The sequence below is a fragment of the Procambarus clarkii genome, chromosome 26 (assembly GCF_040958095.1).
Source record: "Procambarus clarkii isolate CNS0578487 chromosome 26, FALCON_Pclarkii_2.0, whole genome shotgun sequence".
NCBI lineage: Eukaryota > Metazoa > Arthropoda > Malacostraca > Decapoda > Cambaridae > Procambarus > Procambarus clarkii.
The window spans coordinates 38,133,949-38,154,269 of NC_091175.1; the positions used below are offsets into that span (position 1 = coordinate 38,133,949).

At 46.2% G+C, this 20,321-nt stretch overlaps 1 protein-coding gene across 1 annotated transcript in view; it reads right to left on the reverse strand.

The window, feature by feature from the left end:
• Nucleotides 1-1,672: 1,672 nt before the first annotated feature.
• LOC123756883 (calcium-activated chloride channel regulator 1) overlaps nt 1,673-20,321 on the reverse strand; it is a 125,597-nt gene continuing 106,948 nt past the window's right edge. Inside the window, exons 15-20 of the mRNA XM_045740284.2 lie at nt 15,851-16,007; nt 14,561-14,666; nt 14,263-14,360; nt 10,605-10,761; nt 4,483-4,717; nt 1,673-2,361 (exon numbers count right to left, since the gene is read on the reverse strand). Of these exons, the coding sequence (XP_045596240.2) occupies nt 2,214-2,361; nt 4,483-4,717; nt 10,605-10,761; nt 14,263-14,360; nt 14,561-14,666; nt 15,851-16,007 (901 nt within the window). The 3' untranslated portion in view covers nt 1,673-2,213. The remainder of the gene's footprint in view (nt 2,362-4,482; nt 4,718-10,604; nt 10,762-14,262; nt 14,361-14,560; nt 14,667-15,850; nt 16,008-20,321) is intronic.

Consider the following 20,321-nt stretch of genomic DNA (forward strand, 5'->3'; position numbering starts at 1 on the left):
GGATTTGGATACTAAACCTCGTTACTTTCAGAAGAAAAAATTAACAATGTTTACTAAGTTACTTGTGCGGGTGGGGGGGGGGGGGGGTTTGTAACAAACTAGGTTGTTGTAGGAATTATCCAGTATGTTCTCTCTCAGACATGAGAGTTTGAGAAGTTGGAGTCACGTTGTAGTTGACCTGACTCTGGGAGCACGGGGCATCCCCTGGGAATTGGCGGTTGAAATACAAAATGGCTGGCGCCTTTGTCTTAAAGCAACGTATAATTAATTATTTTACAGAATTCAGTAATTTAGAGAAATTAGTCTTCATTAAAATTGTATTTAATAGTATTTCTGTTTAAAGTAACAAGAGTATCCTAAATTGTCAGAATACTATAGTAAGTCACCATCAGTGACGTCACGAGCCAGGACTAGGCCTTGGCGCGGAGTGACCTTGACGACCTGGCGGTCACGGGTCATCAGAGTTTCCACATTCAGTAATTCTCAAAGGACAAATAGCCATTTTGTAATCGGAAATAGCTCTTCCCTAAGATGCCTGTGTAATTACCTTCAGTAAAAGAGTCCAACCATCTGGGTCGTTCAGTACAACAGAGATTAGTTGTTCAACTTAAACCCTACGAGTAAACTTAGTAAGCCAAGCGTAGGGATACCCATCTGGCTTCTGTGTGGAGCAGAGAGAGGTAGAGCAGTGTGGTCGTGGTCAGCAACTGGAGAAGGTGAACCACCTGCCTCTCCTAATAGATTCAGCGTCCATCAGCTGGTCGAATAAAGAGGTATAGTTGCTATAAGTTTGGTACAGGAAGTTAGTTCATCTCGTGCCTTAAAGTCAGGGAGTGTTCAGCTAGGGAGTGCTTTGTTTCAGATTTTGTTTAAGATTTTGAATAAATCATTTAGTTAGTAAATTGCCTTTTTATTAATTTCCATTTCATGTTCTAGTATTCATTGTCCTGGACATGTGGTTTCCACAAGGCCGAGTTTTCATTGGGCCGCAGAGCCTAACCCAGATTAAGAATTCAGTATCTCTTTGTTTGTTAATTAAATTAATATTTCCACACTTAACATAGATTCATCCCTCCTATTCGAACTAACTGGGGATCAAGCCCCAAGGTTCTTTAAGAGCATAATCGATCCAAACCTCGGTTATTGCTCCGTGTTAATGGTCTGGTGGTGGTGGCAGCGTAAGGTGATTTCAGAGTTTGCTAGGGACCTAGTTCCACGTCATAAAGGCTGTAGAATCTTAGCCGATCAAAACGGCTCAAGACCACTTGGCGTGGGATTTGGCTTGAGTACTAGCTCTGGGGTCCTTTTGATTGAAGAAGCTAAATCAGAATACGAGTATAGAGTAAAGGGGAAAAGGAAGGAGAAAGAGCAGAGATTTCCCCCCCCCCCCCCCACCCGTGTTACACACTGTTTAATTCAAGAATGCTAGCAGAAGTGGTCCAATGCAAGTAATTTCCACATTGAGGTTGTGGTAGCTTCTTGCTAGAAGAATAGTAAAAAATTGTAGTTTCGATACTCAGTTTTGGTGGGGGGGGGTGGGGGGGGAGGAAAGAATAAAATGACATAATTAGGAATAATACCTGCCTGTATTTTTTGTCACAGTATTATTCCACCAGAGAGGAGTATTACACAGCATGGAGTAGGAATAAGATTCAAAGGACAAAAAAAAACATTTATGTATATGTGTATTTTATGAAAAGATTTCAAATACAAAAAGTCTTTAGCACTCAACTGAGTGCATTAGCATCATCAACGTCTAAGCATATGGTTAGGACGAGATTTAAATCTCAATGACTATTATTCATTGACACATAAGTGTTTTACATAAGTGTTTTTTTTATCCTATGTTATTATGTCTGTAATAAGACATTACCATTACTTAACACAAGTCTTGACAATATAAATTATGTCCTTGTCATTCACTGCATAGTAATGTTGCACTTGTTTATGTTGAATAAGGACAAAATAATTTAGATTAGGTTAACGTTGGTTAGCTCAAATATGTGTGTAAGCATATGATTTGAGGCACATAGACTCGCTGCTGAAGTGAAATGCCATTACGTTACACTGAAGATCACCGGACTATCAACTCAGTTCTTTTTTCTTTTATGTTGGCACCCTAGTTACATCCTATTCTCTGTGAAGCTCAATTTACTATATAACAAGTGTGGTATCGTATGGGCTCTCTTAACTACACATATCTTCTTTGCAACTTATTCATTGAGGGTTTGTGGTATACTTTTTGTCTTAAGATTCTTAAATGAAGCAGTATCCATTCTTATTTTCTGCATCTTATCTAGAGCCCACTGTGGCATTTCCAGTTTCTCCTCGACAGTGAACATGACAATGTTGGACACTTTACTGTGGAAGAAACAGACTTTAGTTATTTTTAAGACATAGCATTACATATGTTATAGTCTGAAACATACAACTACATTATTAATAACACATACTAATTAGATTGTCAATTTTGGCACTGAGTATTTTGTACAAGAAAGTCACCCAAATGATCAATAGTTATCTAAAACCATAAGACAAAATGCAAACATCACAGGGCCTATTTGCCCATGTGAGGCAGCCCCCTGCTTTTACCCAGCAAAATTCCTCCATATATTTGTCTTTCCCTATACAGAAGCAATCCAACTTTCCCACACTTATTTTACCTTGTAAATTTTAACAAAGTGCTCGGAATCCGAAAATCGGATTTCGAACCCGAGGTGAACGCTGGAGAGGATTGATAATAATGATGCCTCATGATGCTCTCTTCCTCCTCACAAGATGCCTATCTCTCCCTAAGTTGACTTACTTTCTGAGGTGTTCTCCATCATACAACAGCCCTAAATTAAATGAGTATCACACCCTTCTGAGGTCCATGCTGGAGAAAGTCCTGAACCTTCCGTTGGACGACTCTCAATAGGAGCAAGCAACTCTTCCTGCAAGGCTCGGCGGCCTTGGTGTCCGCACAGCCTCCCAGATTGCTCTACCAGCCTTCCTTTCCTTCTCCCATACATCGTACGACCTTGTAAGAGATATCTTAACAGAACATCTGAGTGATTCAGCAGGAATACTCAATCCTGCTTTCAATGAATGTTCAAATCAGTAGGATGCTCTTGCAGCCCCAGAACCCATTATAGATCTAACAAAAAAACTGAAACAGTCCGGCTGGGACCACCCACTAGTGGAAAAAATTACTGATACTATGCTCACTGCTGCAACGTCAGATAAGGAGAAAACCCGCCTCAGAGCAGTGTGTGCTTCCCATGAAGGAGATTTCCTTCTTGCAGTACCCATTTCGGCAATAGGCACACGTCTAGATCCAGAATCCCTTCATGTAGAGGTAGCTCTCCATTTTGGTGCCCCAATTCACACTGAATACAATTGTATTTGCAACAGGGTGGAAGCAGACCAATATGGATTGCATGGGTTGCACTATGGAAGCTCTAAGGGCTGTCATGCAAGGCACAACGAGATTAATCATCACGAGATTAGTCATGCAAGGCATATCAAGAGGAGCATTGTCTCAGCTCAGTGCCCAGCAGAGTGAGAACCTCGCATCCTAGGGGACCAAAACCTGGATGACCCTGCACTTTGCCTAGATGGCATCACAATATACTCCTGGTAAAAGGGGAAAACAACTGGTGTGGGACTACACATGTAGTCATCCACCCTGGCTGACACCTACATACACTTCGGTGCTGATCCAGCAGCTGGGGCGGTCAGTCATAGAAAAATAGCAAAATCAGGCAAATACAGGCAATTGGAAGGTTAATACACCTTTGTTCCCATAGCATCTGAGACGCATGGCGCCTGGAGTATAGTCTATTGTAAAAAAAAAAATTGTCAATAAAGCCATCCAAATATGCACCAAATTTAGACACAAAAGTTATAACTCCCAAATTTATGGGTATATGTAAAAAAAATGGTTCCAAAGTTTCTTTGGAACAAAGAACTTTGCACATAATATGTGATAATGGTGAGAATCGTATAACCTGAGATCCGCTTAGATATACTAGGAGTCTGAAGGCATCACGATGGTAGCCAATCGAAGTTTTACATATAACCCATATTGCCTCTGGTGAAGGTAAATGATTATTCCACCAAACACTCGCTTCAAATACACAAGGAAATCACAATAATATTTATGGGAAAATATTTGAAGAAGAATGGGAATAGGACGAACGTGCTGGGTAACCCCAGAGGTACGCCTTAATCATATTATTTTGATTTACTTGTGTATTTGAAGGGGGGGGGGGTTGTGAAAAACTCCGTCTATAATGTATACCAGATATTAATTCTGTTATTATTATCTGCTAATTAAATATATAATTAACTTATTGAGCACAATTAATATTCCCAAAACATTCACGCAGTGTGGATTGGATATGACTCATTAGACAGAGAAGGAAACTAAAGAGATAATTTGTTTATAATCTGTGAAGGAAGTGTTAACAATTTAAGAACGTAAGATGAACATTTTTCTACCTCTTGTTTCCAGTTTCGTCAAGCGCCTGCAGTCCCACATAATATGGCTGGTCATAAGCTATGCGTCTGGTGAACTTTAAGGTGATATTGACCTTGCTGCCACTCTCACGGAAGACATTAGCACTATGAAGGTCCTCCACGGTAACGGGAAGAAGAGTGTCTTGCGGAGCCTGGTCAAACGACCCTTCCAGCAAATCATGAAAGTTGGGACTCAGTCGGACCACGTACGCAGAAGCTGGAAATAATGAGGAATAAGTTAAACCATGCAGGCATTGTATCAAGAGACACCGCACTCCACTGATATTGCTACTCCAAGCATTACTCAGTGTCATTCCTGCTTTTTCTCCTCAGTTACTCACAGATTCTTTGGGTCTTCTACTTTTATGTGTATCCCAGTGATTTCCTTTTCCTAAATATTATCCTTTTGTGTTCAAAATCAGAATAACATTACCAATATATTCTTTAGTCTTTATTGAAGACATTAAAAACAAAAACAGGTTTCTCAGGCAACAAGTGTATTAAGTTATTGTGAGTGGAGTGATGAGTGTGATGAGTGTGATGAGTGTGATGAGTGTGAGTGGAGTGATGAGTGTGATGAGTGTGATGAGTGTGAGTGGAGTGATGAGTGTGCAACAGGTACCGCAAGTTAGATATGGACCAATTTGTGAGTAATATAGTGTGAGAAGAGCAGTGGACTGCATAATATCCGGTTTTTAAGAGAATGCTAACTGCTTTGGATTTTTTTATTGTAATTATGAGTAGAATTTAAGTCACTAATCAGTACATAAACTAAAGAATATACCTTACTTTTAACTCAGTCTTTAGATTATTCATTTAAGAGTCAATTTTATTTAGATTATTTGTTTCCAAATAAAATATAATACGTTTTTATGTTCAGTGTGAGTTTGTTGATTTACATTTATGAATGAATATTTTGTAATTGAGGAGTAATGTAGGGGCCTTTGACAAGCCACTGGCTACCTGTCCCTGTCAAGGTCACTATAGAAGATGGTCCTCAGATAAATTCAGATAATATAATTTAAGGCATGCGAGTATCTTCTAGCATTCTTCGGACCGAACCTTTAATAATTTAAGCAACTTTGCAACAAATTTATGTGTGGGGGACTTGATAGTGATAAATTATTTGAGTGTGTGGGTGTGTGTGTGTGTACTCACCTAATTGTGTTTGCGGGGGTTGAGCTCTGGCTCTTTGGTCCCGCCTCCCAACCGTCAATCAACAGGTGTACAGATTCCTGAGCCTATTGGGCTCTATCATATCTACACTTGAAACTGTGTATGGAGTCAGCCTCCACCACATCACTTCCTAATGCATTCCATTTGTCAACCACTCTGACACTAAAAAAGTTCTTTCTAATATCTCTGTGGCTCATTTGGGTACTCAGTTTCCACCTGTGTCCCCTTGTGCGTGTGCCCCTTGTGTTAAATAGCCTGTCTTTATCTACTCTATCAATTCCCTTCAGAATTTTGAGTGTGGTGATCATGTCCCCCCTAACTCTTCTGTCTTCCAGCGAAGTGAGGTTTAATTCCCGTAGTCTCTCCTCGTAGCTCATACCTCTCAGCTCCGGTACTAGTCTGGTGGCAATCCTTTGAACCTTTTCCAGTTTAGTCTTATCCTTGACTAGATATGGACTCCATGCTGGGGCTGCATACTCCAGGATTGGCCTGACATATGTGGTATACAAAGTTCCGAATGATTCTTTACACAAGTTTCTGAATGCCGTTCGTATGTTGGCCAGCCTGGCATATGCCGCTGATGTTATCTGCTTGATATGTGCTGCAGGAGACAGGTCTGGCGTGATATCAACCCCCCAAGTCTTTTTCTTTCTCTGACTCCTGAAGAATTTCCTCTCCCAGATGATACCTTGTATCTGGCCTCCTGCTCCCTACACCTATCTTCATTACATTACATTTGGTTGGGTTAAACTCTAACAATCATTTGTTCGACCATTCCTTCAGCTTGTCTAGGTCTTCTTGAAGCCTCAAACAGTACTCTTCTGTCTTAATCCTTCTCATAATTTTGGCATCGTCCGCAAACATTGAGAGAAATGAATCTATACCCTCCGGGAGATCATTTACATATTTCAGAAACAAGATAGGATCGAGTACAGAGCCCTGTGGGTCTCCACTGGTGACTTCACGCCAATCGGAGGTTTAACCCCTCACCGTAACTCTCTGCTTCTTATTGCTTTGGTACTCCCTTATCCACTGGAGCACCTTACCAGCTACACCTGCCTGTCTCTCCAGCTTATGTACCAGCCTCTTATGCGGTACTGTGTCAAAGGCTTTCCGACAAACCAAGAAAATGCAGTCTGCCCAGCCCTCTCTTTCTTGCTTAATCTTTGTCACCTGGTCGTAGAATTTTATTAAGCCAGCCAGGCAAGATTTGCCCTCCCTGAACCCATGTTGGCGATTTGTCACGAAGTCCCTTCTCTCCAGATGTGATACCAGGTTTTTTCTCACGATCTTCTCCGTCACCTTGTATGGTATACAAGTCAAGGACACTGGCCTGTAGTTCAGTGCCTCTTGCCTGTCACCCTTTTTGTATATTGGTACCACATTCGCTGTCTTCCATATTTCTGGTAGGTCTTCCGTCTCCTACTATACTATACTATACTACCTACTATACACTATGGAGAGTGGCAAGCAAAGTGCCTCTGCACACTCTTTCAGTACCCATGGTGAGATCCCGTCTGGACCAACAGCCTTTCTAACATCCAGATCCAGCAGGTGTCTCTTGACCTCCTCTCTCGTAATTTCGAACCCTTCCAAGGCCGCCTGGTTTACTTCCCTTTCTCCTAGCACAGTGACCTCACCTTGTTCTGTTGTGAAGACCTCCTGGACCCTCTTGTTGAGTTCTTCACACACCTCTTTGTCATTCTCTGTATACCTGTCCTCGCCTGTTCTAAGTTTCACTACCTGTTCTTTCACTGTTGTTTTCCTTCTGATGTGACTGTGGAGTAGCTTTGGTTCGGTCTTGGCTTTGTTTGCTAAATCATTTTCATAACTTTTCTTTACTTCTCTTCTCACCCTGACATACTCATTCTTGGTTCTCTGGTATCTCTCTCTGCTTTCTTGTGTTTTGTTATTCCGAAAGTTCCTCTACGCCCTTTTGTTCAGTTTCTTTGCTTCCATACATGCCCTATTATACCATGGATTCGTCTTTTGCTTCTCGGATTTTTCCTTTTGGGCCGGGATGTATCTGCTTACTGCCTCCTGACTCTTTTGGGTGACATAGTCCATCATATCTTGTACAGACTTATCTCTGAGGTCTGTGTCCCAAGGTATTTCCCTCAGGAAGCTTCTCATCTCCTCATAATTTCCATTTCAGTATGCCAGCCTTTTGTTTTCCAGTTCTTTTTGGGGGAGATAATTCCTAGCTCTACCAGGTGCTCAAAGTTCAATACACTGTGATCACTCATTCCCAAGGGTGCTTCCATCTTGACTTCCCTTATATCCCACTCATTTAGGGTAAATATCAAATCAAGCATTGCTGGTTCATCTTCTCTCATTCTTGTGTATGTGTGTGTCTGTGTATGTGTGTGTATATGTGTGTGTGTGTGTGTGTGTGTGTGTGTGTGTGTGTGTGTGTGTGTGTGTGTGTGTGTGTGTGTGTGTGTGTGTGTGTGTGTGTCTGTGTGTGTGTCTGTCTGTGTGTGTGTGTGTGTGTGTACTCACCTAGTTGTACTCACCTAGTTGTGTTTGCGGGGGTTGAGCTCTGGCTCTTTGGTCCCACCTCTCAATCGTCAATCAGCTGATGTACAGATTCCTGAGCCTACTGGGCTCTGTCATATCTATATTTGAAACTGTGTATGGAGTCAGCCTCCACCACATCACTTCCTAGTGCATTCCATTTAATAACTACTCTGACACTGAAAAAGTTCTTTCTAGTGTCTCTGTCGCTTATTTGGGTACTCAGCTTCCACCTGTGTCCCCTTGTTTGCGTCCCGCCAGGGTTGAATAGTTCATCCTTGTTTACCCGGTCGATTCTCCTGAGGACTTTGTAGGTTGTGATCATGTCCCCCCTTACTCTTCTGTCTTCCAGTGTCGAAAGGGGCATTTCCCGCAGCCTTTCCTCATAACTCATGCCTCTTAGTTCTGGGACTAGTCTAGTAGCATACCTTTGGACTTTTTCCAGCTTCGTCTTGTGCTTGACAAGGTACGGGCTCCATGCTTGGGCCGCATACTCCAGGATTGGTCTTACATATGTGGTGTACAAGATTCTTAATGATTTCTTACACAGGTTCCTGAACGCCGTTCTGATGTTAGCCAGCCTCGCATATGCCGCAGACGTTATTCTCTTTATTTGGGCTTCAGGAGACAGGTTTGGTGTGATATCAACTCCTAGATCTTTCTCTCTGTCTGTTTCATTAAGTACTTCATCTCCTATTCTGTATCCTGTGTCTGGCCTCCTGTTTCCACTGCCTAGTTTCATTACTTTGCATTTACTCGGGTTGAAGTTCAACAGCCATTTGTTGGACCATTCACTTAGTCTGTCTAGGTCATCTTGTAGCCTCCTACTATCATCCTCTGTTTCAATCCTCCTCATAATTTTTGCATCGTCGGCAAACATTGAGAAGAACGAATCTATACCCTCTGGGAGATCATTTACATATACCAGAAACTGTATAGGTCCAAGGACTGACCCCTGCGGGACTCCACTTGTAACGTCTCGCCAGTCTGAGACCTCACCCCTCACACAGACTCGTTGTCTCCTGTTGCTTAGGTACTCCTTTATCCAATGGAGTACCTTCCGTTTCACTCCAGCCTGCATCTCCAGCTTTCTCACTAGCCTCTTGTGTGGCACTGTATCAAAGGCTTTCTGACAATCCAAAAATATGCAGTCTGCCCACCCTTCTCTTTCTTGCCTTATTTTTGTTGCCTGGTTGTAGAATTCAAGTAACCCTGTGAGGCAGGACCTGCCATCCCTGAACCCATGTTGATGCTGTGTTACAAAGTTTCTTCTCTCCAGATGCTCCACTAGTTTTTTTCGCACAATCTTCTCCATCAGCTTGCATGGTATGCAGGTTATGGACACTGGTCTGTAGTTCAGTGCCTCCTGTCTATCCCCTTTCTTGTATATCGGGACTATGTTAGCTGCTTTCCAAATATCTGGCAGTTCCCCTGTTACCAGTGATTTGTTATACACTATGGAGAGTGGTAGGCACAGTTCTTTTGCTCCTTCCTTTAAAACCCAAGGTGAGATTCCATCTGGGCCTATAGCCTTTGTCACATGTGTGTGTGTGTGTGTGTGTGTGTGTGTGTGTCTGTGTGTGTGTGTGTGTGTGTGTGTGTGTGTGTGTGTGTGTGTGTGTGTGTGTGTGTGTGTGTGTGTGTGTGTTGAATAAACGTTTTAAAGTGTAAAATTAACTGTAGAGTACTGGAAAATGTCTACCAATTCCTGTCTTTAAACTTAGAACTCTTACTTCCTAGGCATTTTTCTAGACTTTCTTTAACTCTAACGTTTCGTTCTTTAACGAAACGTTATGCGTGCTAGCGGCTTTACAAGAATGTAAAATCATCTATGCTATGTACTCTCATAAACCCAATGTACCTTGTTGTATATATGTAAATAAATAAATAAAACTTTACGGTCCTGAAACATGGTCCTCCATGCCATAAACATCTAAGTCTTCGTTATTGTTGCATGCTCAAAGTCCATCTGTGAATTAATGGTTACTAATTTTCCCATTTTCCTGAGGATTCGAACCTGGGTCGTCTCACTTGCATAGCCCATGTATGCGAGTGTAACTATTGGGCATTCAGTTTGACAGGCAGTCTATGGTTCAATCTAATGAACATTCTCTTATTTAAAACTTATTTTTCTGGTGCTTGGAGGTGTTATTCATATGTTTTACTGAATCAAAATGAAAGTGAATATGTCATATGCAATTATTATTATTATTATTATTATTATTATTATTATTGTTATTATTATTATTATTACTATTATTATTAGTGTGTAATAGTGATAGTGTGTTGGGAAGAAGAGGTTAAATGGAGGGCTGCTTCTGAGAGCCCTGTCCTCTTTTTTCCTTTCATATTACTGATAATTTTAAGCATAGGGATGATGTAAATACTGTTTAAAGATGAAAGATTAATACCTATTCCAGAATCCAGGTCATCCCCAGGAGCAGTCCAGGAGAGTGTGATGGTGTTGGCTCCCAGACTCTCGGAGAACATTGTAATGGATATGACTTGCAGATCATCCACCTTGACTGGTGAAATGCCATCAGTCCCAGCTGCAGGTATTTCTGTTACCTTGTAGAAAAAATATTAATTAGTAGGTAAAATTTTAGAAGTGAGAGACAATGAGACCTTTTTGTGAACATTTGAATTGCTCTGTACTAAGATAGATTATTTTAACAACTGACATAGTAAATAGAGACGACATGTTCTGGAGTATAAGTGGAAGACTGAGACCATAGATGACCGACAAAGAATTATTGAAGAACTAAGTTATTATAAATATTGTCAAGGTTTACTTGGCAAACAGTTTGCCAAGTTTTCACAGTTCACAGTTTTAAAAGCAGGTTTGATAACAAAAAGTATTGGGAATTCATTAAAATGAGCAATAAAAGGGAAGGTGGAGTCAAGCAGATGATTTTGACCCTTGCAAGCACCTCTCGATAAGCTTGACCCTTGCAAGCACATCTCGACAAGCTTGACCCTTGCAAGCACATCTCGACAAGCTTGACCCTTGCAAGCACCTCTCAACAAGCTTGACCCTTGCAAGCACATCTCGACAAGCTTGACCCTTGCAAGCACATCTCGACAAGCTTGACCCTTGCAAGCACATCTCGACAAGCTTGACCCTTGCAAGCACATCTCGACAAGCTTGACCCTTGCAAGCACATCTCGACAATCTTGACCCTTGCAAGCACCTCTCGACAAGCTTGACCCTTGCAAGCACATCTGGGTAAGTTCAGCTCAGTGCGTGTAATGTGTACATGCCTAGTCATGCTTGCGGTTCAGCTATTTGGTCCCGTCTCTCAACTGTCAATCAACTGGCGTACAGGTTCTTGAGCCTATTGGGCTCTGTCATATCTATATTTGAAACTGAATATGGAGTCTTCCTCTACCACATCAATTCTTAATGCATTCCACTTGTTAACTGCCCTGGCTCTGAAAAAGTTCCTTATAACGCCACAAATGATATATTATGAGATAGTGACAGAAGGAAGAAGACCTCAGTACTAGAGTATGCGGCACTACAATAAAACCCACTCCTTGTGAAACAAAGAAGTAAAAAAATAAAGATATATACATGTGTATATATATATATATATATATATATATATATATATATATATATATATATATATATATATATATATATATATGTATATATATATATATATATATATATACATAGTGCCGGCGGTGGGGTGGTTCAAATAGCCTCGGCTATCACCTCATTATGTCCGGTCGTGATGGTCAAGTGGATTAAGGCGTCTTGTACATACCAGTTGCGTGGCATCTGGGAGTATGGGTTCGAGTCACTTCTGGGGTGTGAGTTTTCAGTTGCATATTGTCCTGGGGACCATTCAGGCTTGTTCGCATTTGTGTTCCTCACGTGTGCCCCAAAGAATGAGGTGATTTGGTAAAATGCTATGCCCAAGATTACTATCCGAGTGCCGGCGGTGGGGTGGTTCAAATAGCCTCGGCTATCACCTCATTATGTCCGGTCGTGATGGTCAAGTGGATTAAGGCGTCTTGTACATACCAGTTGCGTGGCATCTGGGAGTATGGGTTCGAGTCACTTCTGGGGTGTGAGTTTTCAGTTGCATATTGTCCTGGGGACCATTCAGGCTTGTTCGCATATATATATATATATATATATATATATATATATATATATATATATATATATATATATATATATATTTATTTATTTTTTACCTAGAAGGGGTACCACCTCTAGTGCAAGTGTAGGGATCCATAGCCTCGGAGAAGAAAATATAGACTACTCAGAGAAGACCTTGTGGATCCTCACTGAACACTTTGATATTTTCTTCTCCTACCACCCCTATTCTTTTGGTATGTGTGTATATTTATCTAACTTTATTTGAAAATGTCATTACACAAAAAAAAGTTACAATATTGATTACATGCAGGGTACAAGGCTGCTTGTCACAAGTTGAATAGCTCCTCCAGCTCCACAGATGGCGGCAGGAACCATGGATGCAGTGAGCATTTCCTCTCTGGATGGCCACACTAAGGCGCTGAAAAAGAAAACTGGCAGCTCTAGGGTCTCTAGTTGTTTCGATTAGCTTAGACCCCAACTCCTTCAAAAAGCTAGCAGCACTTTTACCCCAGGCACCCAGTGTCTCTGAGGCAATGGGGAAAAAATTGTAGAGGTGCTCAAGGTCTCTGTATTTACATGACTTGGCCGCTTCCCGGTCATTGGCAGCTCCTCCTGCTTGTGTAGCACTGAAGTCAACATAGGTATTGGCTAAAGTTGAAAGGCAAGTGTAGTCCCACACCAACTGTCTACCATTCTTCCAGGGGTTCACCGTGATTTCGTCTGGGCGACCGACAGGCTCATCAGAGTTGCAGAACATTAGGTAACGGGGCTCTCTCTCTGCTGGACAACCGGCTGTGGTAAGGCTTCTCTTAATAATGTCATTGACGTCGCCGTGTCTTGCATGCCATCCTCCTGTCCTTTGGCAGAGAAAGCCATGCCGTCCGTATCTGTCGGCCTCTGCCTAGCTGCAAATACACCTGTATTCGGTGTGGATTGGGGCAGCGAGGCGGAGAGCCACGGCAATTCGGAAGGCCTGCGGTGTGAGACGGGTGCCGGTTGCTGACATTGGGGTTGCTAATAGGAAATCACCTGCATGGGGAGCTGCTACAGCTCTAAGTCGGGCAGTGTCATGTGGTGTTGTCGCAGCTTCTAGCAAAGTCGCAGCTTCTTGGTCGGCAATGGGGCGATCCCAGCTGGATTGCTTATGGGCTTCAGAAGGCGGTGGTTGGGGTGCTGGTCCTGCGAGAGAAACCCATTTGGTTGTGCAGTCTGTGAAGCTGGGATCATGTACCCCTGCCTGTTGAACTAGGTGCTCAGGTAGGATTTCCTTCACCAAGTTGTCAGACCCCGCTGAAGAGGACAGGAACATATATATATATATATATATATATATATATATATATATATATATATATATATATATATATATATATATATGCTTCATATTTGGTACCAGAATTAAGTGAATTGGGATACAATAATAGGCAAAGTTCATTGAACCCTACATCAGTAGAAAGAGAGAACAAGAAGAGATCTAATCACACCTCGTAGGGGGGTGGCCTCATAGCCTGGTGGATAGCGCGCAGGACTCGTAATTCTGTGGCGCGGGTTCGATTCCTGCACGAGGCAGAAACAAATGGGCAAAGTTTCTTTCACCCTGAATGCCCCTGTTACCTAGCAGTAAATAGGTACCTGGGAGTTAGTCAGCTGTCACGGGCTGTTTCCTGGGGGTGGAGGCCTGGTCGAGGACCGGGCCGCGGGGACACTAAAGTCCCGAAATTATCTCAAGATAACCTCAAGATAGATAACCACCTCTGTTCGCAAAAGTTCACTTTTGCAAACAGTGGAGATGATTGGAACCCGGTATATGAGAAGGCGGTGGACACCAAAATGAGTGGATTCATAATGTCATATGACAGTACTGGTAAGAAAGGACACCGTGAGTGTAGCTTTCATCCCGACTGCACTTAGCTCATTATATTTAAGTAGTTACTGTAAATAATAATAAGAGTTACCTTGAGGACGCCCCCGGTGGCCACTCTGGAGAAGTTGCCTGTGGGCGAGGCGTTGGCTTCATCAAGGGGCATGACGCTGCCGCAGCAAGGCTCCGGTTCTGCAATAAAATCAACAAACATAAATTCACTCATATATGTTAAATATGTTGTTTGGAACCAATTTATACTTGCATTACAAATATTATTAGCAAATTTACAATCAAATGATCTGATATTTAAAAAAAAAGTTACAAAAACACAGACATTTAATGCCAGATCCGATAAAGGAATACTGTGACGCTGCTTGAGAAAGACTTACCACCTTGATCATAATTGGCCGAAGACGTGGAGCGCCGTCGGCGCCTGCCACTGCTGCCACTTGGCGCGGCACCATTGTTGGCCACAGTTTTCCCTGTACTGGTCACCTGAACAAACCAAACACGAGTCATTGCACAATGAAATACCATTAACGTGATGTATCAGAGGTGATATGTCACTACCAAGTGAGCAGTTTCAAATCCTACTCATGGCTCCAACTGATTTTCTCATGAGTCGTTATTATCCCATGAGGTAGTTCCTGCTGAGGTGTACCGATACCACATTCGTCCCGCACCTCACCTGTGATACCACACTCGGCCCGCGTCTCACCTGTGATACCACACTCGTCCCGCGTCTCACCTGTGATACCACACTCGTCCCGTACCTCACCTGTGATACCACACTCGTCCCGCACCTCACCTGTGATACCACACTCGTCCCGCACCTCACCTGTGATACCACACTCGTCCCTCACCTCACCTGTGATACCACACTCGTCCCGCACCTCACCTGTGATACCACACTCGTCCCGCGCCTCACCTGTGATACCACACTCGTCCCGCACCTCACCTGTGATACCACACTCGTCCCGCACCTCACCTGTGATACCACACTCGTCCCGCACCTCACCTGTGATACCACACTCGTCCCGCGCCTCACCTGTGATACCACACTCGTCCCGCACCTCACCTGTGATACCACACTCGTCCCTCACCTCACCTGTGATACCACACTCGTCCCTCACCTCACCTGTGATACCACACTCGTCCCGCACCTCACCTGTGATACCACACTCGTCCCGCACCTCACCTGTGATACCACACTCGTCCCTCACCTCACCTGTGATACCACACTTGTCCCTCACCTCACCTGTGATACCACACTCGCCCCGCACCTCACCTGTGATACCACACTCGTCCCTCACCTCACCTGTGATACCACACTTGTCCCTCACCTCACCTGTGATAATTAGAGACTTGGTTGTAAATCGATAGATTGATTGTGTGCCAGGGAAACTAGCAAAGCAGGCTCAGCTGTGGGAAGAGAGCTCAATTCCTGCTTACCCTTCTGTGAAAACACGTGCTCTCTCCACTATGGGGCTAACAACAGGAACATTAACTTGGAAATCCTTACATTTGGGCCTCCTCTTCGGCTGGAAAGCTGGTTTACATTTGTTATGAATGTTATTTTTTTATCAAATATTATTATTTTATTTTATTTTGCATTTTAAGGATACTGCACATAATTGTGCAGGAACAATGAACAGGTGATCGGTGAAGGTCTTAATTACCTCGGCCTTGACGTTGTATCGTCCAACGGCGGAGAACTTGGTCATAAAGCCACTGTAGATGCCATCATTCTTGATGCTGTCGGCGCCCACACCGTTGTCACTCAGGAGGTACTCGTCAGGCGGGGCGGTAATAGTGTCCGGCTGGGTTACTATCGCTCTGGGAGGAGGTCAAATGAATAAATTGTGAATATATATAGAGAGAAAGGATAAGTTTGGATTAATATATTATCGTTAGAAAGTACTTAGCCACAACGACTATGTACTCAGTCTTCGATCACTAGCCATAATACATCCTCAGCCACCCGTCACAAGCCATCCTACACCCTCAGTCTCCCGTCACTAGCCATCCTACACCCTCTGTCTCCCGTCACTAGCCATCCTACACCCTCAGTCTCCCGTCACTAGCCATCCTACACCCTCAGCCCCCCGTCACTAGCCATCATACACCCTCAGCCCCCCGTCACAAGTCATCCAACACCCTCAGTCCCTGTCACTAACCATCCTACACCCTCAGCCCCCCGTCACTAACCATCCTACACCCTCAGCCCCCCGTCACTAGCCATCCTACACCCTCTGCCCCCGTCACTAAGCATCCTACACCCTCAGCTCGTTGTCACTAGCCATCCTACACATCCAGTTCCCCGTTACTAACCATCCTACAACCTCAGGCCCTGCATCATTGGCAATCATGCGCTCTCAGCCCCCGTCACTAGCCATCCTACACCCTCAGCCCCCCGTCACTAGCCATCCTACACCCTCAGCTATCCGTCACTAGCTATCCTACACACTCAGCCCCCGTCACTAGCCATCCTACACCCTCAGCCCCCCGTCACTAGCCATCCTACACACTCAGCCCCCCGTCACTAGCCATCCTACACACTCAGCCCCCCGTCACTAGCCATCCTACACACTCAGCCTCCCGTCACTAGCCATCCTACACACTCAGCCTCCCGTCACTAGCCATCCTACACCCTCAGCTCCCCGTCACTAGCCATCCTACACCCTCAGCCCCCCGTCACTAGCCATCATTCACCCTCAGCCCCCCGTCACTAGCTATCCTACACCCTCAGCCCCCCGTCACTAGCCATCCTACACACTCAGCCTCCCGTCACTAGCCATCCTACACACCCAGCCTCCCGTCACTAGCTGTCCTACACACTCAGCCTCCCGTCACTAGCCATCCTACACCCTCAGCTCCCCGTCACTAGCCATCCTACACCCTCAGCCCCCCGTCACTAGCCATCATACACCCTCAGCTCCCCGTCACTAGCCATCCTACACCCTCAGCCCCCCGTCACTAGCCATCATACACCCTCAGCTCCCCGTCACTAGCCATCCTACACACTCAGCTCCCCGTCACTAGCCATCCTACACCCTCAGCCCCCCCGTCACTAGCCATCATACACCCTCAGCTCCCCGTCACTAGCCATCCTACACCCTCAGCCCCCCCGTCACTAGCCATTCTACACACTCAGCCCCCCGTCACTAGCCATCCTACACCCTCAGCCCCCCGTCACTAGCCATCCTACACACTCAGCCCCCCGTCACTAGCCATCCTACACCCTCAGCCCCCCGTCACTAGCCATCCTACACACTCAGCTCCCCGTCACTAGCCATCCTAAACCCTCAGCTCCCCGTCACTAGCCATTCTACACACTCAGCCCCCCGTCACTAGCCATCCTACACCCTCAGTTTCCCGTCACTAGCCATCCTACACCCTCAGCCCCCGTCACTAGCCATCATACACCCTCAGCTCCCCGTCACTAGACATCCTACACACTCAGCCCCCCGTCACTAGCCATCCTACACACTCAGCCTCCCGTCACTAGCCATCCTACACACTCAGCCTCCCGTCACTATCCATCCTACACCCTCAGCTCCCCGTCACTAGCCATCCTACACCCTCAGCCCCCCGTCACTAGCCATCATTCACCCTCAGCCCCCCGTCACTAGCTATCCTACACCCTCAGCCCCCCGTCACTAGCCATCCTACACACTCAGCCTCCCGTCACTAGCCATCCTACACATCCAGCCTCCCGTCACTAGCTATCCTACACACTCAGCCTCCCGTCACTAGCCATTCTACACCCTCAGCTCCCCGTCACTAGCCATCCTACACCCTCAGCCCCCCGTCACTAGCCATCATACACCCTCAGCTCCCCGTCACTAGCCATCCTACACCCTCAGCCCCCCGTCACTAGCCATCATACACCCTCAGCTCCCCGTCACTAGCCATCCTACACACTCAGCTCCCCGTCACTAGCCATCCTACACCCTCAGCCCCCCGTCACTAGCCATCATACACCCTCAGCTCCCCGTCACTAGCCATCCTACACCCTCAGCCACCCGTCACTAGCCATTCTACACACTCAGCCCCCCATCACTAGCCATCCTACACCCTCAGCCCCCCGTCACTAGCCATCCTACACACTCAGCCCCCCGTCACTAGCCATCCTACACCCTCAGCTCCCCGTCACTAGCCATCCTACACACTCAGCTCCCCGTCACTAGCCATCCTACACCCTAAGCCCCCGTCACTAGCCATTCTACACACTCAGCCCCCCGTCACTAGCCATCCTACACCCTCAGTTTCCCGTCACTAGCCATCCTACACCCTCAGCCCCCGTCACTAGCCATCATACACCCTCAGCTCCCCGTCACTAGCCATCCTACACACTCAGCCCCCCGTCACTAGCCATCCTACACCCTCAGCTCCCCGTCACTAGCTATCCTACACACTCAGCCCCCCGTCACTAGCCATCCTACACCCTCAGCTCCCCGTCACTAGCCATCCTACACACTCAGCCCCCCGTCACTAGCCATCATTCACCCTCAGCCCCCCGTCACTAGCTATCCTACACCCTCAGCCCCCCGTCACTAGCTATCCTACACCCTCAGCCCCCCGTCACTAGCCATCCTACACCCTCAGCCCCCGTCACTAGCCATCATACACCCTCAGCTCCCCGTCACTAGCCATCCTACACACTCAGCCCCCCGTCACTTGCCATCCTACACCCTCAGCTCCCCGTTACTAGATATCCTACACACTCAGCCTCCCGTCACTAGCCATCCTACACCCTCAGCTCCCCGTCACTAGCCATCCTACACACTCAGCCCCCCGTCACTAGCCATCATTCACCCTCAGCTCCCCGTCACTAGCTATCCTACACCCTCAGCCCCCCGTCACTAGCTATCCTACACCCTCAGCCCCCCGTCACTAGCCATCCTACACCCTCAGCCCCCCGTCACTAGCCATCATACACCCTCAGCCCCCGTCACTAGCTATCCTACACACTCAGCCCCCCGTCACTAGCCATCCTACACCCTCAGCTCCCCGTCACTAGCTATCCTACACACTCAGCCTCCCGTCACTAGCCATCCTACACCCTCAGCCCCCGTCACTAGCCATCCTACACCCTCAGCCCCCCGTCACTAGCCATCATACACCCTCAGCCCCCGTCACTAGCTATCCTACACCCTCAGCCCCCCGTCACTAGCAATCATTCACCCTCAGCCCCCCGTCATTAGCCATCATTCACCCTCAGCCCCCGTCACTAGCTATCCTACACCCTCAGCCCCCCGTCACTAGCCATCATACACCCTCAGCCCCCCGTCACTAGCCATCATACACCCTCAGCCCCCCGTCACTAGCCATCATACACCCTCAGCCCCCCGTCATTAGCCATCATACACCCTCAGCTCCCCGTTATTAGCCATCATACACCCTCAGCCCCCCGTCATTAGCCATCACACACCCTCAGCCCCCCGTCACTAGCCATCATACACCCTCAGCCCCCCGTCACTAGCCATCATACACCCTCAGCCCCCCGTCACTAGCCATCATACACCCTCAGCTCCCCGTCATTAGCCATCATACACCCTCAGCTCCCCGTCATTAGCCATCATACACCCTCAGCCCCCCGTCACTAGCCATCATACACCCTCAGCCCCCCGTCACTAGCCATCATACACCCTCAGCTCCCCGTCACTAGCCATCATACACCCTCTGCCCCCCGTCACTAGCTATCCTACACCCTCAGCCCCCCGTCACTAGCCATCATACACCCTCAGCCCCCCGTCGTTAGCCATCATACACCCTCAGTTTCCCGTCATTAGCCATCATACACCCTCAGCCCCCCGTCACTAGCCATCATACACCCTCAGCCCCCCGTCACTAGCCATCATACACCCTCAGCTCCCCGTCACTAGCCATCATACACTCTCTGCCCCCCGTCACTAGCCATCATACACCCTCAGCCCCCCGTCACTAGCCATCATACACCCTCAGCTCCCCGTCACTAGCCATCATACACCCTCTGCCCCCCGTCACTAGCTATCCTACACCCTCAGTTTCCCGTCATTAGCCATCATTCACCCTCATCCCACTGTCACTAGCAGTCTTACACCCTTCAACGTCTTGTTAGTAGCCATCTTACACCCTCAGGTTCCCGTCAGTAGCCATCCTACACCT